This window comes from Leptosomus discolor, chromosome 2, assembly GCF_034619465.1.
Source record: "Leptosomus discolor isolate bLepDis1 chromosome 2, bLepDis1.hap2, whole genome shotgun sequence".
NCBI lineage: Eukaryota > Metazoa > Chordata > Aves > Leptosomiformes > Leptosomidae > Leptosomus > Leptosomus discolor.
Genome location: NC_141392.1, coordinates 124842004 through 124865216, shown reverse-complemented (window position 1 = coordinate 124865216; position 23213 = coordinate 124842004). Strand labels below are relative to the sequence as shown.

The 23213-nt window shown below is 42.3% G+C and overlaps 1 protein-coding gene across 1 annotated transcript in view; it reads right to left on the bottom strand.

The window, feature by feature from the left end:
- The window catches only part of RP1L1 (RP1 like 1), a 29645-nt gene extending 6966 nt beyond the window's left edge, over positions 1-22679 (bottom strand). The window contains exons 1-2 of the mRNA XM_086460493.1: positions 22041-22679; positions 1716-1881 (exon numbers count right to left, since the gene is read on the bottom strand). Coding sequence (XP_086316619.1) covers positions 1716-1881; positions 22041-22679 — 805 coding nt within the window. The remainder of the gene's footprint in view (positions 1-1715; positions 1882-22040) is intronic.
- Positions 22680-23213: the final 534 nt, after the last annotated feature.

Below are 23213 nucleotides of genomic sequence, written 5' to 3'. Positions count from 1 at the left end.
TTCTATACCTTAGATTTATAATTTTTTTTAATCTAAATTGAAAAACAAACACTTTTTTTTGTTGTATTACATGCATGTCAGGAAAAAAAATATAGAAAGTAATTTATTCTCTGAGTTTCTGTATTTTATCACATTGTAAATATCCCTTTATTTAACTGCGCGAGTTTTCATCGTTCTTGTTCAGTCAGGGAAAAATACACAGAGAAGTGACCCTCTTCCTTAGTTAGAGGTCAAGTGTCACACATTTATTTTGCATCACCCACGTCTCCACTCACATGCCAGGAAACACATGTGTGGCCATGTAGACCAGAGCAGCCCTCAGTCCCTGCAGGGATGTGCTACTATGAACATAAAGGACAAATGTAAGTAAGCTGGTGATAGTTACAAAAAAAGAAATAGTGGTAGTTGGAGGAATTCAGTGATAGAAAGGGAATTTTAAGAATCATAATCTGAAGGACGATCCTGTGGCCCAGTGCAGTGAGCTGCACAGATTTACTAAGCTCCTAGACCTTTCATTTCAAGCAAAGTACATTGCTATCATGCTGTCTTGCAAGATATGCATCTATCTTGTTTCTAATGTATATGTTTGTTCAAAGTTTATTTTATATATCTAGACAACCACATGGCTCTGCGGGCACATGGATATGCAATGGAATGGAAGGGCATTTTAGGAAGGAAGTGTCCGACAGGGCTCACGCCAACCAAGTTCAATAACACATGAAATAGCTTCTATCTAACCATCCTTATGCATTTGAACTGATATATTTGCTCAGTCTCTTGCTGTACAAATCTTCAGTTTATTCCCACTGCTTCCTCCAATTTTTTATGTCTCAAGCAGTGAGTATGGGATGCCTCTGTCCTTAAGTTTCTACAACTAGCTGTCAATACATGAGTGAATCTTTCCTGGCTGCTGGTATTGACAATGGAGAGAAACAGGTGCTCCTCCAGAGCACACTTCATCTCATCCTAAAACAAATCCCTGATATAGGTGAGATTAATTATCCCCTGGAAATGGGAAGTTTCTCTCCATAGGCTACCAAGGGTGGCTGGTTTAATTACTTGTGACTTCAGATAACTCATGATGAAGTGCCTAAGAAATATCATCCTGATAACCTGTAACAGACTCCTTCCTGAACATAACCTTTCCATAAAAACATGCTTTTTTTCCAAAGGGCTACTCTGCAGGTAGCTGTTAGTTGTTTGGAGTTCAAAATGCCCTGCATACCCTGAGAAGTTATAAGTCATTCAGAGAAAGTATAACAGTGTCTGAGAAGTTGAGTCTCCTGCTGAGAAAACCAGGGCATCCTCTGGTCTGGGCGCAGGCAAATGCAGAAGTACAGGCATTATATGACAGACAGACAAGGGGATGGAGGATTCGTGGGAAATCTCAAGGGTTTGGGGAGTCTTAGAGGCAGACACAGGAAAGGAGGGAGTTCTGGAAGGAAAAGGAGACACAGAGATATGAAAGAGGAAGGGAAGTCAGCCAGACACAGGGACCATGTAAAAGAAAGACTGGAGGGTGTAGGGAGGAAATCCTAGAAGGAAACCAGAGAAAAAGAAGGGGAGGATGGAAAGGCCTGGGAGGCAGAGAGAGGAAAGTACATTTTCCACGTGAAATCTGCATGTTGAGGCAGCACAATAGATGTCTGTAATCTCCATGTTGTGGGACACAGGCCTGGAGATGACTGTGCAGTATGCCCCAGGGTTTTTCTTACTTTCATTGTTTTCATTGACATTGTTGCCGTTGGAACGGGGAGCCAGGTCAGGCAGCTTCTCCACCGAGTGTTTCCTCAAATTCTCCATCGATACAGGTTTAAATGGCTCCCGGCCGACACACACTAGCACATTGGGGCAGTGAAGCAGAGCCTGCATGCTGTCGATCTAGAAAGAGAAGAATAAGTGGATCACCACGAGCTGATAGAGCAGAATGAGGTTTTACCTCCCAGGTCCAGAGGCAATTGACTTTCAGATGTTGCCTAAACTAAAATAAACATGGTTCTAGAGGACTTCAGGGTCTAACAGAGCCTGTTGGTGGGCTCTATTGCAGTATTCTTCCATTGAAAGAGAGACTCTGCTATGCTTTAGATCTCCTAAGATAGGGAAGGAGTGGGAGAGATTGCCTAAGGGGGAAGATATCTCATTTATTACAAGGTTTTACATCTTCTGTGAAAGATCTAGGTATACTCAATGTGGTAGTGAGGAAGGGGGTGGAACTGGAGGCTTCTCAGTTTCCCTTACACAGAATTATACTCTTTAATTCTTCTAATTCCTGTATGGAACAGCAATTATTACCTGGTAAATGCTACATTCCAGATGACCATTAGTTTTCTTTCCTCTGCTCAGGAAGAGACAAGAACTGTAACTGCCCCTAATGCTACGTCAAATACTAGCTCAAATATTACCTCGAGTATTGTCTCAATGCTGCACAATGTGGGACATCATTGTCTCTTGGTGTGGTAATTGCCTGTAAAGGACTCTCCATTCCTCCACAAGAACTCAGGCTTACACATTGCCTCTTCATCTTCACCTCATGACCCGTGTCTGGATTACAGACCAAGTCCTTCATCTTAGCTGCAGCTAGCAACAGGGAGCAGGGCTAGACGTGGCAGAAAGTCACTTTTGCCCAAATACTACATTTGCCTAGGATCTAAAGGAGCAGGAATCAGTCTTATGATGAGCACTAGGTAGACAAAGCTTGGACCCCTCTTCCATCTTGCTTCTGCAATTCCTTATTTGTAAGTCTGAAGTTAAGCTCTCAGGTAAACCAATTGTTGGCTTTAAAAGGTTGAGAGGGCTCTCTTGTTGTCTGAGAGGGCTTTAGAGTGGCCACCATCTGGCAACTTTGTGCTGTCTGGAGTCTCCACAACGCAGCTAGGGTGTTCCTTACTCCTCAGACTGCCACGTCAGGAGAACATCTCTAGAGCATATGGTGACTCACCAATAAGAGGTGACTATGCTAGATGTTAGCTAGCATGGGTGGTCGGCTGAGCAATATCTTGGCCATAACATGCACTCTGACCTCACTGTGTCACTTAATCATCAGCCCTTTAACTAACAACTGAGTATGGAAGAGAACAAATCTCAGAGGAGCTGTGATGACAGTTCTGCAGTTGTAACACGTGCCTGGCATAACAGCACGTGAAGGAAAGGACCTCATTCTCTAAATATTTCCATAGCAAAGGAATGAAGAATCAGCCCCCCTTTAGAGCCCAAGTCCTTAGTTTGTGAAATGCCTCTGAGGTTTTCTGAGATGAGTATCTCTGGGGCTTTGAGAGGTACTGAGATAACAGTGCTGGATCTTGTGCAAATAAGAGGAGGGTTAATGTGTGGAGGGTGTGAGAACAAGACAGAGACAGACAGAATCACATTCAAGATCCAGTTAAACACTTCTGGTAAGTTTTCTTACAGTAAAACATGTGGCATCATCTTTTTAGTGGGAATACACTAAAATCCCATCATTTTTTATTTACCGTTTGCGCTATAACAACACTTGCAACCTGAGGCCCATTGTGTTTGATAAAAACCCACAGTAAGAGAGGCTCTACTCTGTAAAGCTTACATTAAGCACCACTGTGTGTAAAGCAACAAAACTGCTGAGTCTATGTGGTGCACATCATGAAATAGGAACAGAAAATAACCCACAAATCTCAGTCTGTCTATGTCTACTGCTTGACATTTGTCAACAAATCCACTTCTGGTCCATGTATTTCTAAAGTAAACATCTTTCTAGCTTATTTAAAAAGATTATAGAAAGCCTATAATGTAATAAATGAAATATTTTGAGTAGGTTTTTGCCACCTGTATGTTTCTTTTCCTTCTTTACTTTCCTGTTCTTTTTTCCTTTTTTATTCCTTTAGTGAGATCTTTCACTTTGTTTCTATACAAGTAGGAAAAAAGCAAGGGTAAAAAGGGAGAAAGTGAAAAGGAAAAAGAGGGAGAGAAGAACGAAAAATAGACATGAAATCCGTTTTGACCCTGTAAAACAATCTGTCTCTAAAGCCTCACTAAGTTTAGGAACTATTCCTATTTATAAGGACATTTTTTCAGTGAAAGCTATTTTTTGCCCAGGACATTTTCTCACACAGTACTGTGTCTGTGTAGAGATACTTCAATCACACTCATCACTGCTGTGTTGTGTGTGCAGAAAATAGATGGTGCTAATGACACAGCTTCAGGAATCAATGGAGCTGAGCCAGCCGAGTTATTGAATTTATATATACTGCACAAACCAAACCCTTTCATATGGAATACGCTTGTGTCACATGACTCAAAATAAAGAGTCTGTCATGTAGTATTTCTGGGATCATCAGCTCTTAGCAGTGTTTATACCTATAACATAGCTTTTCTTCCTAATATCTTTCAAAATTTATCTCTTTGAATTAACAATTGTAGAAACTCATCTAAATTCGGGAAAGCAGCACTTCGTAGTGCTTCATTGTTAAAAACCTTTTGGTAGTTGTAAATACAGCTGAATGTTTCCTAAGGGTTAAATAAATAATTTTTCTTACATTGATTTGGTTCAATGCAATGTCCACTCTGTCAGGGCAGTACAGTGCCGTGGAGCTGGGATAACAGGTCATCTCGCAGAGCTTTCCCACACTGCTGCATGAATCCCATCCTCTCAACAACACGTCGCTGCCTGGGCTACGTAGCGGACATCTGTCTTCAGGACAATCAATATGGCATTTTCTTACTAGTGCTGAATTATCTCTAAATACTATGTCCCCTCTTAGGTGTTTAGCAACTTGCAGCTCACTCAATGTATCCCAGGATGAGGCCCTTGCGTTGCTTCTCAGATTTGCTCCTTTTTAAGGGATATATAAAAATTATTTCTAATGTGAAGGGATCAGATCCTGAACCTGCAGGCATGCCAGTGTCTGCTGTTGGTCCTGAATGTGCTGTGTGAAATACTGGCCCCGTTTCAACCAGTGGCAGAATTTCCCCTGTCTTTTCTGGAGTCTGCATCACACTGTTTACAATTAGGAAACAACATAAAACCCAGGAGTTTTGTTTTGCTGTCCTGCAAGAGAAGCGATCCTGTTCTTCTGTTTGGACGTAACAACCACCAGACAAAGAGTTATCATGTCTTGTGAAACTGTATTTTCCGTGCACTTTCTGCCATTGTTTTTCATGCTGGGGGAGGAAACAGGACAGCAAACAGAAAATTGGTGAGGTGGCTTGAGAGGTAAGATGGCAAGGTTTGGCAATAATACCACAGCGAAAAGCAGACACGATATGTATTCGTATTTCAGAAACACGTGAGCCCCAGAGAAAGAGATGAAATATGAGATCTGGTTAAGTTATGGGGAAATAATCTGATGTTGAATTGCTGTTCAGGACAGGTAAGAGGTGGGAATAGTCTTGCAGAGAGGACTGTGTGAATTCCAGCAAATGGGATGTTGTTCAAGGCTGAGATGTGACTCTCCAAGCACAATCCTAGTCTGACCCTCAGGAGTTAGCTTACAACAAAGTGGTCTGTTCTGGGACCTAGGCTTCTATAGGCCATGCTTTTATAAGCAACTTCTATGAAGGAACATAATACCATCATCTCTCTTGGAAAAGTTGTGAAAAACAAGGAACAGGCATCCTTCTGTAAATGCTGATAACAAAGGACAGGAAAATAATAGCTAAATTTGCTGATTAGCTTAGATTGGCTGGATGGTCGGACTATTGGCTGGATGGTCACACTCAAAAAGTCACAGCCAATGGCTTGATGTCCGAGTGATGATCAGTGACAAGCGGTGTTCCTCAAGGGGCGGTATTGGGACCGGCGCTGTTTAACATCTTTGTCGGTGACACGGACAGTGGGGTTGAGTGCACCCTCAGCAGGTTTGCCAGTGGCACCCAGGTGTGTGGTATAGTCAACGTGCTGGAGGGAAGGCTTGAGAGGTGGGCCTGTGAGAAGCTCATGAGGTTCAAAAAGGCCAAGTGCAAGGTCCTGCACCTGGGTCAGGGCAATCCCAAGCACAAATATAGGCTGGGCACTGAGTGGATCAAGACCAGCCCTGTGGAGAAGGACTTGGGGGTGTTGGTAAATGAAAAACTGAACGTGACCCAGCAATGTGCTCTCGCAGCCCAGAAAGCCAATCACATCCTGGGCTGCATCCAGAGCAGCGTGGGCAGCAGGTCGAGGGAGGGGATTCTGCCCCTCTGCTCTGGTGAGACCCCACCTGCAGTGCTGCATCCAGCTCTGGGGCCCCCAGCACAAGAAAGACATGGACCTGCTTGAGAGGGTCCAGAGGAGGCCACAAAGATGATTAGGGTCTGGAGCAGCTCCCCTGTGAGGACAGGCTGAGAGGGTTGGGGTTGTTCAGCCTGGAGAGGAGAAGGCTCCGGGGAGACCTTAGAGAGGCCTGTCAGTGCTGAAAAGGGGCTACAGGAGAGGTGGAGAGGGACTCTTGATCAGGGGGTGTGGTGATAGGATGAGGGGTAATGGTTTCAAACTGAAAGAGGGGAGATTTAGATCACATATTAGTAAGAAATTCTTCCCTGTGAGGGTGATGAGGCACTAGCCCACGTCGCCCAGAGAAGCTGTGGCTTCCCCCTCCCTGGCAGTGCTCAAGGCCAGGTTGGATGGGGGTTGGAGCAACCTGGTGTAGTGGAAGGTGTCCCTGCTCAAGGCAGGGAGTTGGAACTGGGTGAACTTTAAGGTCCCTTCCAACCCAAACCATTCTATGATTCTGTGATTCCATGATTTTTGCCTCAGATCTTGGACATTTAAAAGTTTGGTGTGTAGGACTGAGCTAGTCAACCAAGGCTGTATAGTCCATGTAGAAAGGGTGATTCTTGTACCCTGTATTGTACATCTCTTCTACTGTGAGACAAATCATGCTCTGGAGGTGTCTTTTTCTGCATTGGTATAAAAGGACCTTGGAATGATTAGGAGAGATGTAGACATCTAAACTAAGGCAGAATAACTCCAGCCAACGTGGACACCCAATGGCTATCAGGAAGCATCATCTGAGCTGAATATTGAGTATCGGTTTCCAGAGTCCCAGGCCTGTGCTCCTTCTTGAAGACAATATTATTTCAATGAGTTTCTGCTGTTAATCGCTCTTTTAGGAATACAGTCATAACTTTAGCTCTGTGATATCAAATGTGGCATAATCTCAATATAAGCAAAACCAGTAATGGAACTTATAGGTCTGTCCTGAAGCAGGGAGACTATCACTACAGTTTTCCTGGTATGAACTAAACCAGAACTAATTCTGTGTTGGTGCTTTTACTTTTCAGTTAAGTCTCTTGTAACTGCACTTTCTGAAACCACCAGCATGTTTTTCCAGACAGCGACTGCTCCCAGCAGTGACAGGGCCTGATGTTTACAGTTAGTACCAGGGAATGGGATGCAGAAAGGCTCTTGCTTATAGTTGTTCTTATAGCAACCAAGGTCACTGCTGAATCTTGTACCCCATGTTGGGGTGTGGGAGTGAAAAAGGTCTCCCTTGCAGAGAGGAGCGAACCGGCCAGGGGACGCAAACCTGACCCACAGAGTGTTCCACCCCACGGATGGCATGGTCAGTGTAAAGCTGAGGGGTCACAAGGGTCAATCTCTCTCCTTCGATGGTGACATCTGAGGAGGGCTCTGTCTGTCCTTCTGTCGTCGATCCCGACCCGTGCGTCCCTGAGTCCAGCTCCTGAATCCCGTCCCTGTCTGCTGCCCAGTCCAGCCTGGGACTGCCCCAGTGCCAGCCCTGCAGCGTGGTGGTGACGTATCGTCATCAGGGTGGGGGGAGTTTGGTTCAGTATTGGGTTTGCATTGGTTTTATTTTTGTTATTGTTTTTGTTATTGTTTCACTAAAGCTGTTTTAATTTTCTTTTCCAAACTGTGAAGTCTCTCTCCCTTGTTCCCTCTCCCTTCCCCTTCTGGGAGGGGAGAGGGGTTAATAGAGAGTGTCTGTCATTTGTTGGCTGGCCCAGCCTCAACCCTTGACAACAGTAAATGTTAAATTATTTTAAAGGGTCTTTTAATTTTCTTGCAGTTGGTGAAAACCCAGGAATTTAAAGACCGTTGCTGCCTGATCTTTACTCTACTGGATTATTTTTTAAATTTATTTATGTAGGAAATTCCATTTAGACATAAGAAAGAAATTTTTTTCACTGTGCGGGTGGCCAAACACTGGAACAGGTTACTTAGACATGTTGTGGAGTCTCCATCCTTGGAGATATCCAAAACCCAGCTGGACACCTGAACAACCTGCTTTAGTTGACAGTGCTTTGAAAGAGGGGCTGGGTGAGATGATCTCCAGAAGTATCTTCTAACCTCAGTGATAATGTGATTCTGTCATTTATCATGGTCACAACAGATTTCTTCCAACATTAAAGTTTTGTTTGTTTGCTTAGAGATGCCATTTATCTCTTCCAAGCACTAGCCTGTAAGGAAATCCTTCTGGTAAACAGATACCCTACTTCCCTCAGACTGCCACAGCAAGATTCTTGAGTGCCTGTGCCAGGCTATCCTATTACAAGAAAACAATATTACATCCCAGTCCAATTTAGCCGTCAAACCAAAGGCAACTGATTGTGAATACTTAAAATCTGGTGGTCACCTGAATGTGATGGAGAAGGGAATGCCCTGCCCTAATTGTTTCTCCATTAACTCATCACACTTGATTGTAAGTCATCTTTTACAATCTAGGCTTCTCGCACATTGGAGGAGAGCAATCAATATTTCTGGGGGACAGGTCATTTCACCCCAGGAAAACCAGCTGATCCAGGTGGTAATCCCCCATTGGACATGCCTGCGTCTTTTACTGACTAGAAACTCAATCACCTCAATGCAGTTGTCTAAAAGGAGATACCTAGAGTGATTTGAGATGCTCTAGGATATCTAATACATGTCTGAGGATGGCAGACAGGATACAAGATAAATATCACACCTGTGCCCCACCAGACTACCACCTGAAAACTAAGCAGGAAACATCCAGCATATTCGTATACAGACAATTAGAAAGTTAAGTGTCTTCATTTACAAGCTGAATCCCCAAACCTGGTCAATTCAAGAATATTTTAATCCATGATAAATGAACAGTCAGAAATGAAATGAAAGAAAATGAATGGATAAAGGTCCTTGATGGGTTAGGAAAGAGTTCCTTTGGATTGCTCAGGCCCCATTCAAGCCCTCTTTTGGGTTCCCTCAATGTAATTACCCTATCATACGAGCTCATGAGAAGGGTTGCTTACAGTTAAGGCTCTTGATGTTCAGAGACAAAAATCCACTAAGCAAAATTCACAGGGAACAATCTCTAGCAGTTTGAACTTCGTGGGTTGAAATAGGCTCCCATTAAAGTTTAATTGCATAATCCCTGAAAATGAAGTTTAGTTTCACAATCTTACTGTAAAACTTGATCCAAATCCCACTGTAACCAGTGCAGAGAAACTTGATAACCTCTACAGACTCTGGATCAGGAACTGAGAGGATTATGGAGGCTGTGAGTGCAGTTCTGGACCAGAAAGGAAAAAACTTTTTGCCAGTACTTGTCTCTGTTGAAGTACTTTTGTTTGTATCAGTCAACTTTTGGCCCACGAACCACTGTGGTATCTTAAAGATCAGGTGCTGTCACATGAAAAAAATTGGTAGTTACTGTGTGTATATATACAGAGACTCTTCCAAGGAAATGTCAACTATGTCTTTGGGTTTCATTCACATCTTTGTCCTTCTGACAATAAAATTACAATTTTTCAAAACAGTAAAATTCTGTTCATTTGCATATTTCGTTATCTGATATCACAGGAATTCTCTGTGACAGTGGGGTATGTCATGTATGGATGGGTTCAAAAAAGCTAGATGTTCTGTCCAACAAAAATGTTTCACAGTCGTTACTCTAAGCCCCACTGAAGACACCACCATGTGCGAGGGAAATGAAAGGACACCCTCTCTTCTGAACTATGACTGTTTTTTTCAGTTTGTGCGTTATCCATTGAAGGATGAATTGTCTCCAAGAATATTACTGTACGCTACCTACCACAAAGGGGCTGTGATCTCAGCAAGGACCTCTAGGTGCTACTGCAACACAATTAATAATAAAATGTCATCAATACCTAAAGAGAAGAAAGATAAACACAACATCTCTAAAACGAGGAATCTGCTACTTGTTGTGGAGCACATGCTTTGCTCTGGCTCTTTCCAGAGAAGAAAGAACCTTTGTAAACCTTACTCACCTCAGAAGCTGAATAGAGATACCAGTTTCTGATGAAGATAAAATGTAGGAGATACCGCTTGTTTTTTCTCTACTGGCTACCAGCCAACCAAAGACATTTGAGAATTAGAGAGAGAAAGACAGAACGGGGAAATAAAGCAAGACATGCTTGAGATCACAAGCCCATAAGCTAATCCACCTTCTAAAGAAGCTCAGAGATGCAAGAGAGAAACAGGAAAAGCTTGCAACAGACATATTGAGGAAAAGGCTAACGGGCTGAGTTCATTGCCTATCATGCTGACTCATTGCCTCATTTCCTTGTGCTCTTTCATCTGTTCCCTTTTGTCTTTCATTCAGATTTACAACTCCTTGGAGTGTCAACAGCCCTTTTGTTTTGAAATTGTACTACATCCAGTCCAGGGAGATCCAGGCTCTGAACTGGGGTATCTCGGTTTAACAATAATATTTTTTTTTATTTTATTCATGCAAAGAACCCATTTGCCCTTCTCTCCCCAAGATTTTTCACTGGAGGAATTAGCGAGTGGTTCTTCTGGGGAGTGGTTTTTTACAGCTATGCTAATCTGTTGGTCAGAAGATGAATCATGGGGTGTTGCCACTCCATGCCCACATACATATTAGCAAATTAGCGGAAGGAAAGGAGGAAGGTATAGGAAAGTGCATTACTTGACCTCACTTTCTCTAACATCAGCATGGGCAACCTCCTCCACACCCTACCACAGTGGAACACCCCTTTTCCCATCTGTGGAGAGGATGGTGGATGTGGCATGGGTGTGTATTTGATGAGCAGCCAGAAGGCTCTCCCCATCACATCAGAAGGAACATAGAACAAGAGGTAATGTTGAACTTAAAGTAGGGAACCATTGCATGGAAATGGATCTAACCCTCTGCAGACTGCAGCACCCAAATGATTAGTCCAGCAGAGAGTACACAGCATCCCTTCCATCTCCCATAGCAAACCAAAACTCACACGGTCTCTTACACACCAAATCAAATATCAGGTCCCAAAACCCATATGCAGGAAGCAGGACAGATGCCAGCATCCTAGGCTCCTGCAAGAGCAGGTAATTTGCTAAACATAAATTACATGCTGCTACCTTGATTTGATGTTTATATCATGGGAATATGGGCCTGTCCATTGCTCCAGATGCTGAAATGCAGCAGTATAAGATGATTTGTCATACCAACACTTCTAAAAAAATCAGCATCTTCTAGAACTTTTCAGACATGGGCTGTCTAGTTTTCTGTTTTGACCACTGTGTAAAGCTGCATGAAAAATGGTAGCTTTGGGAGTTGTGATCTGGAAATCAGGCCATGAAGCACTCAAACAGCCAAGTAAAATATGTGAGAGATAGAGGAATAATGCACTACACTGCTTTCTCGGTCAACCACAGGCAAAGATCATGTTTAGCTATTGCACTGCTGGCAGCTTTTCCTGGAGTACTCACAGATGCCTTTTCCCTGTGTATGACACTTTGCACATGTATAAAGAATATATTCTAAATTTGACCCTGGAAATAATCTGGATGAACATGTCTTTCAGCAGTCCAGGAGAAATACTACAATCAGAAGTTCAGTGACCATTGGAAATCATTTGGGTAGCAGCAGAAGAGAAATGCTGCAAGGAAAAAGAGGAAGGAAGAGGAAAGACTGAAAAAAAAAGGCATGAAGAAAGCATAAAATTTTTTGAGAAACAGGTGAGGAGGACAAAAAGGGGAAGAAAACTGATTTACAGCCTGGTTCAGTTTGGAAGGCAGGCTGCTAGGATAGCATGAGGGGTGCCACAGTTACTGCCTCTATAGAGGATGAGCTGGTTCTTGAAGACTCTGAGAAGCTTCCTGAGGACTTCCACAGAGTGCTGGATTGAGTTGGGGAGGTTCCTACACCACACTGACTTCATGGGCAAGCTTTGGATGGCCTTTTCCCTACCCACCCACCCTGTTAGCTCAAAATGAGGTATGAGACTGTTCTACTTGTGAATCAGCCAGAGAAACAGAAAACTTCTGTTAAGGGTGCAAATTTCAACATTGAAAGGGGGAAGGCATTTCTTAGAAAGTTTTTGCTGCAGATATTTTCCATCTTCTGACACTGCAATACCTCACTGAAATCAGAGTTCACCACCTGCTCCTTTGGCACCAGGTTCATTAAATCTGGTCCATCCAACATCAGCATTTGAAAACCATGAGTCAGACTAACATCCACCCCACCCCAAGGGCCTGCCCTTATCCTCTCCAAGGGCAAGATTAGCTAAAAAAATTGACAAGTCTCGAAAAATGCTAAGCAATTGGTTCTTGCGATTAGCTTTGTGGTGACTGAGTCAGTGGGAAGGATACGGTTCATGAGTTCAAGATTTTCCCCATGACCGGAGTTTTACTTGTTTCTTATGGGGAGTATCTACATCATTGATGAGAACTTACTCCAGTTGGAAGCTGTGGGGAAAAGAGGGAAGCATGACATAGATGTACTCCAACTAGCTGTAGGAGCTGGGTGTGAGCATACAAACCCTACTGCTTCTAGATCAGGCTCATAGATCCATGTGGCATTGTTCCATAATCTTACCATGTGTGCACTGTGCTTCATTAAGCACTATGGATACAGTCTAGGGCATAAAGAGAAACATATTTAGCTGAAAACGCTTGTTCCATCAAATAAGTTTCTTGTTATTGAGTCCAGGATTTCACTCTCAGTTTGCAAAGTCTGTAGTACAAATGTGAAAGCTGCAAAGTTGTTTATTTACTTCTACACGGCAGAAGTAGCTCCCCTGATGTCAACTGAATTTATTTCAAAAAAAGGTGCAAGTTGAAAGAGAATGAGACCTTGCTAAGAGCTGCAGCAGAATCCTTTGAATTCTCTGTTCAGGGCTCAAAAGGAAGAAGCAAACTGATGAAAATGCAAGACATCCTCTCTTTTCCTCTCCCATCCTCTCACCATCTGAGAGTGGTGAGGCACTGGCCCAGGTTGCCCAGAGCAGCTGTGGCTGCCCCCTCCCTGGCAGTGTTCAAGGCCAGGTTGGATGGGGCTGGGAGCAACCTGGTCTGGTGGGAGGTGTCCCTGCCCATGGCAGTGCTGTTGGAACTAGATGAGCTTTGAGGTACCTTCCAACCCAAACCATTCTATGGTTCTATGATTATCGGTAAAAACTCCAAAATCTGCATTTGGAAAACCAGATTTCCCTATGAAAAAACCAGCATTTCCTGCAAAAAATCTTTGCAGAAACAGTGATTTCTACTTGAAGTACTTAAAGAAAATTCACAATTTTTCCAGGAGAGGGTGGAATTCTGCTATTCTTTGTACTTTAGGTAAATCATCAAATAGAAGCATCATGTTCACAAGTATTATTGCATATACTCAATAATACAATTGGAAATGTCTTTGCCCTGGATTAAATTCAAAAGAATTGGAAAGTAATTACACTTTGCTACATTATTATTGAAAGAACAAAATCTCCTCAGGCTAAGGGAATAATTTGCATTTGGTGTATGTTAGATAAGAAAGTATTAGATTTGGTGTGTGTTAGATAAGAAAGTGGCTAGCACACGGGGTCCATTTAGCTACATCTTGTAAGGCACTGGGCCAAATGATTTCAGGGCATCTCAAAGGTTCATAAAACACACCTGGATATGACTCTTCTTATGGATCAGGTTCATGGAAAGTTTTGCTGAGGTTTACAGATCACTTGTGTAAATCTCATCGGAGTCATTGTGGTTTTGGCATGGAATCAGAGAATATTGAACCTGAAACCTGTGGTTTGTTTTTAGACTATGAGTCACACACATGGTGGGTGGAAAGTGGTACAGCTCACTTGATAACAACGGTTTGCACCAGATGAGGGGCAGAAATTGGTTGCAATTATTCATACCTTAGCACAGCACAAAACCAAGTGTCACAGTGAATAATTCTGTCAACGTGGAACCAGAAAATTAACTATCCCAAAGAGGGAAATGATCACCTTTCTTCTTGTATTGTCTATATACACACTATATTTTAAACCAGCTCATATGCCTCCATGTATCCCATTTCCCTCTTACAGGTCCATCAAGGCCTTGATGACACCTGTCATAAAGACAGATGAGGTTGGTAGACAGCCCAAACATGAGTGGCCTAGAGGATGCCTGCGGGCAGTCTACAGATGTCCTAGAAATGGCTATATGGATGTGTAAATCAGAGTCAGGAAATAAGTCAGACAAGCCTGTTTCCTGGCCTTGCACGCTACGGTCGCTGTAAATACAGTCATTATTATCCAGAATGATTTAGTAATAATAGTTAGGCCTGTACTAATAACAGCTAAAATGAAAGTTCTGTCTTTACTGCTAAATTAAATAATTCTGGATCCAGGGCACTGGAGAAGAGCTGCCTGCACTGTTAAATTGTTAAGATGGTCTTTAGGGCATTTAAAGCCTAGATCTACCAGCACTCTCCCAAGCAATTCCTGGCCAGATCTGGGAGTTAACATACGCCGGGGCTGTTTCCTAAGAAGTAGCTTGAATGTGGCCACCCAGTTTTAGAGTCTGTGGGAATTAGACCCTGTTTTGGAGGCTACACAGTATGAATATGTACAGATAGCGCCATTTGGTGCCAGGGCCATTTGCATTCTAGAATAGCTGTAGCCCACAGTGCTACTTCTGGCCGAGGAAGACCTTAGCCTACAGGTTGCTGGAGACTGGGAAGGTACAGTGGGGAAAGAACCATTTCATATGTGCCCTTCTGTCTTTCTCCAAGACTGCTACAACTGGCCTCTGCCAAAAATGGCTTGAGTTGACCCAGAATAGTTAGTCTCACCACACCATCTAACGTGTCTCATTCCAAACTCAGAAGAAACAAACACAGAAGTAAAATGAGAGTCCTCACCCCAAGGAGTTTCTAATAGCTAATCCTTTACAGTCTCCAGTTAGTGGTGCCTGAGGAAGCATTCCTTAACTCATGATTGTTCCCCTGATTAACTCACACAGTAATTCTCTGATCCCTCAAGGAAATTTGGTTGCAAACAGTGCTCATTCTGCAATGTTCTTATTTGTAGAGTCTAAGGCAAAAGAGCGTTTCTGGTCATCTGCTTTGCCTTTCTACATAACAGACTGGATCAGATTCACTCATTAAATAGAACAACTTACGGTCAGCCTTGAGTGCGCCTAAGCCAAAAAACATCTAAGCCTTGGCCTAGCTCCAACAAACACAAAACTAGCCACATCCCTTGGAAAACTCTTCTGATGGTTGATAAATCCCATTTGAGAAGCTCATGGTAATTGCCACCAGTAGCCATAAACTATGTAGACTATTTGCCATAACATAATGTGGTTTCAAATGCCATACAAGGAGCATTGGATTTTGAGGAAGAATTTGGGTTTGTTTTTGTTTCAATTTAAGACAGTCAGTAAAAGGAAGGCCTAGTGGTTCAAGAGTAAATGCAGAAATCAGGACATCTGCGACTAGACACATAGTCATGTTGCAGGGTTCCTGTGACTTAAAGAAGTCTTAATGAGCGTTCAGCTGATGGACCCTGGATAATTGCCATTTGTAAGGGAAATCCTCTGTTGCTGTGCAGTTGCTGTCACGTAATCCTACATGTCACTTCTTATAGTTTAATTGTCTGTGAGGATTTCTGGCCTTTCTATGATCTCTGTTTGACTTTTTGACCCTAAAGACGTTCTTCCCTCTCCAGAAGCTGGCAGTGAGGATCTGCACATAGGTACAGATCTCCTGTGGTTTAGACCATGAAGAATGAAAATCCACGAGGTTGTATAAGAACTTCACAGAACAGAGATGAAAGTCTGTCCAATGGAGAAAATGATAACCTGCAAATTTTACTCTACCTTTTTTTTTATTGAGATATCTGCTCTTAGTAACACACTGGTTCTTTTCTAGTGTAGAATTGATGTCCCTAGTAAAAACTAGGAAAGCTGCAATTTTCAACTGTCTCGTCAGCCAAGTAATCTTCAGATGTAAAGTCCCGTGTCTTATGTCTGTTAATATTTAATTATCTGTAGTAATTTAAAATAAGTGTATGAAAACTTGGTCCTGGGTTAATTTTAGGTGACTAGTCTTGAGTCAGTCTTCCGATCTTCTTCTACAGTCGATAAAGAGAGGCCAACAGGGAAAATGACACCCCATCCTAAATGTCTAATAGGCTGATCAGATCTAGATTAATTAAGTCCAGGCCTATCTATCTTTTAGTGCACAAAGTTGCACAAGCAAATTTTCATTGTCAAGTTAATGACATGTCAATGTTAACCTAAATAACAGATTTCTCTATCTGAACATTTCCAGTTAATCGCCTGGAAAACAGTAACTGGTGGCTTGACCTGAAAAGAACTATGTGATTTGCACTTTTTTCTTGCTGAAAATTCAACTTATTTTTTTAAGCTAAAAACAAATTAAATTTCTCTCCAGTGCCATAGTCATCAAATTACTATTTTGATTTAGAAACTGACAACAAAGTCATGGTTAGTTTGGGAAGAGAGCCTCTTGGCCCTGCTGAAATCAGTGCCCAAATACTAAAATACCTATTCACTTCAATGAGACTACGTCTTCCTTCCTAGTAGGTAGCTGCTTGCTCCTTAAGAGTAAAAATACTGGTTTCAGCTCGTTCAAGGCTTCAGGTGTTAGAATGAGAACTCGAATGTGTAAATACCAATAGAACCACTCTGGATTTATGCTAACATTGGAATCAAGATCTTTTAATCACTGTTTCTACTGACCTGAGTTTTGCATAATTGTTATAAGCTAACTGTGAATTCATAGCACTGAAAGACTCTCTGGCCCAAGAGCAATGAAGGCCCCATAATCCAAGCCACAGAAGAAACAACCAGCGAATAGAATGACCTTTCCTAGGAAGTTCATGAAGTACAATTTTGAAAATATGAGAGAGGTAAGCAAGCAGACAAATGGGAGCAAGAAAAAGGCAAAATAACAGCAAAATAACTGTGATCACAAAAGCAAGAGCTCTGCTGGCCTCCAATGGATCTTGATGCTACAACACAGCCTTTGGCCTTGCAGTGAACTTCATTTGTATTAGGATTGTGCATAGCTGACCATGACCTTCTCTCCTGACTTTATTCCATGAAAAAGAGGTAAAATGTTGAGTTCATCGGCTTCATGAAATCACTAGCATTTCTTGCTTTTCAGGTAAAACCTTACACTAAAGCCAATTTGGGAAAAAAAAAAAAAAAAAAAAAAAAAAAAAAAAAAAAAGAGACAAAATGAGGGCTATAAAAATAAATGGTACAAGATTTGTCTGAAGGATAAAATGTACTGATGTGCAAAAGTAGTGAGATTTGCAGTCCAAAAAGTTAATTTCCCTGTAAGTTAAGATTGACTTAAACTTAGAGGTTTGCTGGAAACATTTGTGGACTACATGGACTACATAAGGAAGAAAACTCTTTTCTCTGCTTTTTCAAACCAATGCTACACAAAAGGAACACAGAACAACAAGTCTATTCCATGTGTGTCTAAGTTTATACCCACATAAAGGTATTATAGGAAGCCAAAGACTTGTAATTTTGAAGTGTTCTGGATTTACTCAACAATATCGTAAAGATATTAAAACAGAGCCCCTGGGACAGTATATGCCAAACATACGTTATGTTGTAGAGGTGATTTAACTTAAGATTCCAGTTTACGTCTGGAGTTATAATAGTGGAAGGAAACAAAAGGAGATTGAAGGGGCAACAGTCTCAAGTCTACAAATAGCACTTTCATTGATGAAAGAGATAGAATTCACCTGTAGGAGAGCAGATTTTTCCTTTTTTGTGTTCAGTTTTCGAGAGATCAAGAAAACCTGGCAGCAACAGAGACATTGTGAACCTGCTATTAAATGCTGTGAATTATGTTATTCTAAGCCAGACAAATACAAAGTCAATCAAGCAGTGATCCAGATGCATTGCTTAGGAACAAATCTTACTGTTATTCAGCTAATCTGTCAAATCATGGGAATGAACGTCAAAAGTTACTGTTCCCCTCGGTCCTAACCCTCTTTCCCAGAAGTAATGGCCGCTTGCAAAAAAATTTACATAGACGTGTGATAAAAGAAGTTTATAAAACTATTAAAAGATAATTTTAATTATTATTCAAAGAGAATAGTATGAGAAACAGGGAAATACCCAAGAAATATGAAGCATCCACATGCCTTTGAATAGTCATGGAAGAGTGGAGCCTTGTTTTCATTGTCTCTAACAGAAAATGCAAACGTAATTATAAAGGCAAGACGTACAGTCAAAATTAATCTTCAGCACCAGTTGAAGGAGGTTATTTCAAGAAATCCCCCAAATTGTGCAACATTCACCATTTTCACTTCTCAAACTGTCAGTATCTGGTGAAAACTCTGGGACACAATCAACTGTGTATAGGGAACAAAGATCTTGAAGATGAGGTACGACAAGAAAATTTGGACAGAAGAGCAAAAGTAGTTTAGAGAATCCTTATGAAAGGAAAAATTTGGAAAATCCAAGCCAGAGTGACTTTTTTTGTGGTTTAAATGCTTTGCCCTCAAGACTAGAGTAACAGCTCCGGGAAGTCCTAACAGGAATGACCATTGAACAAGCAGCAATGAACAGTTAAAAAGCAAGAGAAGAATGATTAAAATTAAGAATGGCCAAAAAAATCACCGTAAAAACTTTCTCAGAAAAGATATTAATAATTTCCTAGCTGTGTGTAAGCTGATAACATTGATCAGGTTGGACCCATAGTCACCCATCACTGCAATATTCTACATAAGAATAAAAGCAGTGCTAATTAAATTAATAAGGTACAGAAGATGAACTGCCTATTGACAAGATGGTAATGAAAACTTTCATATAAAAGAAAAGAATCCCAAGGGACCATGGAGAGATTAAGTGATGATGTTTGATCCACGCCCACATTTCTGCAGATGGAAGACATGGAGAAAAAAATGGGGGGGGGGGGGAGGTCTCTATGGGAGCCGTGGGATTTATTGTGGAAAATATCATTACCACTACATAGAGGATAATCTTAAACTCTGTGGCACGCCACAGAAGGTAATCCAGCTGCAACAAAGAGCATCAATATATTTTCACGTGATATGCATGTGCAACTTAGGCTGAAACATTTCCAGAAACAAAGGCTGCACTGGGAGTGGGGATGCCAAACAAGCAACAAAGCTACCGAAACATTGTCTCCTGAAGAGACCTGCATAGCTCACCGCTTAAACTGTCAGCAAAGATGTTAGCGTGTGAAACTTAGTAGGTGCCATCAGCTTCAAACATTCCACAGTGACCACTTCTGGTCAATTAGTACCCATGTCGTTCTAGCCATGTCTTGGCACATTGGGATGAGATCCCATTCTGAGAGAACAGAGACCTTTAGACAGGATGACCACCACTGCCGAGCTGAAAATGTAAAAGATAACTGCCTGTCTTTAGACGGAAAGAAAGATGGAGGTTGAATAATAATGAAGATGGTGTGTTTAGAGAGTGTGTATTCAGTGTTCATAATGACTAGAAGGAAAACTGTAGGAAACTCGTTTAAGAATCACAAGGAGAACGTGAAGACTGCACTAAGAAGTAGAAAGCAAAACTTTTCTTTAGAGAAATGGATTAAAATTCTCAAAAATGGAAGAAGTGAAGAGGAAGTTGCTACCACTACAAAAGATTATTATTTCCATGTGGACTGAACAGGAGTCCAAGTCTTGAAAACTGGAGAAATCAGTGACAAAATAAGATACTTATCCATAGATTATAACACATCTTGGCAGCAGGGGTGGGTTTGGTTTTTTTCCTTTCATAATTTGAGTTGGCTACATATGTAGTAATAATGCAAGCAGTGACAGACACTGTTCTTCAGAACGGAGGTCAACTGAAGCAGCCTGGCTTCTCAAACACAGACTGGCCACATCCAAACCACCTACGGTGAATGGTTCCAGGTCCTAAATCTAAACTGTTGGGAAACTGTTACTCCGGGCCAAGACTCCCTGGGCCGGGGAAGATACAAGAATTTAGCAGAATGGAGGAGAGAAGGGTGAGATCCTGCTTTAACATTTTTTAATTTAGTAATATGGTTGTATCTGTGGTACACAGTAAGCTTCACCTTTCAAATAAATTGACTGAAGCTGGAAAAAGAGAATTTAATTGATTCTGAAGGCCTTTAGACACGTATCTTTGGCCAGCTTCAAGTTCAATGGACTATCAACTTAGTCTCAACAGCTACACAGGAGCTTAGCCACTTGCCTCAGAAATGTTTAGACACTGACATGCAGGTGGCTCAATCTGAAATGAATTCAGCTCCCGATATCCGTTGTCATTTAGACAGTTACTTGGAAAGTAGCTGTCTAAAGCGCCTATTTCTTTCCATTGGCTGCTGAAGCAGCCATGGGATTCGTCTTGCTTACCATGCACTTGCCTACAAGTGAGCCATTTTTTTCTACTCTCCCATTAGGGAAAACACAGACTCTAGACATGTTTAGAAAAGATTAATCCCACAGCAGGGTGGCCAGCTTGCTCATCTTGGGCTTAGACAACTGACTCAGTCTTAGACCGTAAAGTTTGAGATGAATTTTGTTTATCCTAGGTCATGCTCACATTGTACAGAACTAAGTCTCCTCTTTTGTTCCTCAGTCGCTTTCCATAAATCCTTAGTTTACACAGGACCCTCAGTTTCACAGCAAGATTGCACTTTCACTTCTCTGGCATATGTGGAGTGGCACCAGCCTTTCCCTGGCATTTCATCTCATCTCTGACCACAGTCAGGCTGACACTTAGCTTCTAGATCAGGGGGGTTGTAGCAGTAGGGTGTTCAGGAAGGACATGTTCCTTGAATTCTTCAGCTGAGAACAGGAAGCTCTTTCTGGAGTGATGGGCATAGCAGAAAGCACTGTGATATGACATGTTGCCTCCACAAGGAAAGATGGCTTAAGAAATCATTATCCTCTCTCTCCTTCTTAGCTGCACACTCCTGTCCCTGTGCCAGGTCAAAATTATTTGCTTTAAAACTATTCCTCCATTTTTTTCCCCTCCTGGGTAGTGGTCATTTGAAGCCAAGTCATTTCAGTGATCCGGTTCAGAAAGTGACACAAACGGTTGTAACCGTACCACTGAGGAGTTGGCACCCAGCGCTGTAAAGGTGGAAAAAGTGGCAAGGGGAAGGGTAACTGCTCCACTTTGCTGCATCGCTAGGGACAAGTCAGCCTAATAGGTGAGACCTCTTTGGGAGAAATGGAAGCACAGTTTAGTCTACGTTAGAAAGAGATTGAGAAGAAATCAGGGGAATCTCAGATTTGTCAGGAATTCCTTTGGGAACAGAAGAACAAAGGACTTGTCATGCCCTAAATATATTATTATAAGAGTCTATCCCAATTGGCACATTTACTGAATCATCAATACAAATGCATCTCCTGATCCCGCTCATACCCTATTTAATTATGCATTTATTAGTTATGTTACCATAATGATGAGGATCCCACATCATGAGCAGGACCCTGTTCTGTCAGGAAGTATGCAACTGTAAGGTGCTGCCTAAGGGCTGTCTTATTCTGTTGAATTCCGAGTTGTTAGGAACAGAAAAGTTAAGCCTTTGTTGGGACATGCCTCCCAGGAGAGGGTGGGAAACTCCATTACTAGAAGTTTATTTAGGGTTTTTTACCCAGCTGCAAAATGCTGAGCTTCTGGACTTCTATCAGACGTTGACTCCCATTGACCCAAAACAATATCTGATGTATGAAGCTCTTGAATGGCTGAACAAGATTCTTCTACATCACCCCTTCATGTAATTAATGGGGACATAACTAATGTGACACTAACTACACAAGCCCAAAGGATTAAGGTAATATGGGTAAACTATTGGCCCCATAAGCTAAAGGATTTACATCACAGGGAATGCAAACACTGATGTGATAACACCTGTTACAATAACTGACCAGCACCAGGTATCAGAGATACTTGCCTTCTTCCCATCAACAGTGTAGAGCTTCTTCACTGGGAACTGCAGGATCTCTGAAATCTCATCCAGGAGTGTTTTGAAACTCCTGGCATTTCTACGGTTCAAGATAATCGAGCGTCGAAAACCACTTTCTCCATTTTTAACTAGAGTGATCTTCTTGGGTATTCTGGGACCATGCTGAGTGAAAGGTGTGGAATAATCTTCAAGCTTGGCCTCCTGAGCTGCTCTTCTCAGGGTACTGGAGGGACGACCATTTCGCGGCGGGCCTGGTCTATGTCCCCCAGCAGTAACGCTAATAGGCTTGACATATTTCTTGTCAGAGCAAAGGTACCATCCTCCATCCTCCAGCTGATCCAGCTCACTGATGCAATGTATTCCTCGTGGGGTGGTGATGGTCCGTACACCAAATGGCAGTGGGACCCGATGAGAGAGGTCATCCATGAGCGCATTGAAGCTCTTGAAGCTTCGCTGGTTGATGGCCATCTTGACTCCCGCAAACTGAGGATCTCCACTCTTGAAGAAGGTTATTTTTTTAGCAGGGGGTACCTTGGTGACAGTGCTTGTCCGAGCCACGGAGGGAAGGGGCTGCTCATAGTTGTAGGAGCTAGTGGTTGACAGGTAGTCAGCAGGCACCTGAGTCATCCCTCTTGCTTAAAGGTAACTACAAGAGAAACAAAAATGGAGTAGGGTTTGTTTGAGTCATGCAGAATCGGTGCCTGATTAGCATGGGAGCAAAGTTTGTTTTCCTCACAACAGTTTTGCCATCTATGCTTGACCAAGAGCAGATTGTACCGACATGGAGTTATGGACTCACTGGCTCAGATAGATACGAGGAAACACAGCAGGGGCACGAGGAAAAACTTTCTTACTTTGAGGGTGGCAGAGCCCTGGAACAGGCTGCCCAGGGAGGTTGTGGAGTCTCCTTCCCTGGAGATATTCAAAACCCACCTGAACACAGTCCTGTGCAACCTGCTGTAGGTGACTCTGCTTTAGCAGATGGGTTGGAGTAGATGATCTCCAGAGGTCCCTTCCAACCCCTACCATTCTGCGATTCTGTGAAGAGCAGCCATAAGCCTGCTCCCCACAGTTAAACCATCCTTGTCCTGCAGATGCCAGTGAGAATTCAGTTAGTTGCCCCCGAAGCACAAAAAGCATGAGTCAGACCCCAAGCAAAAC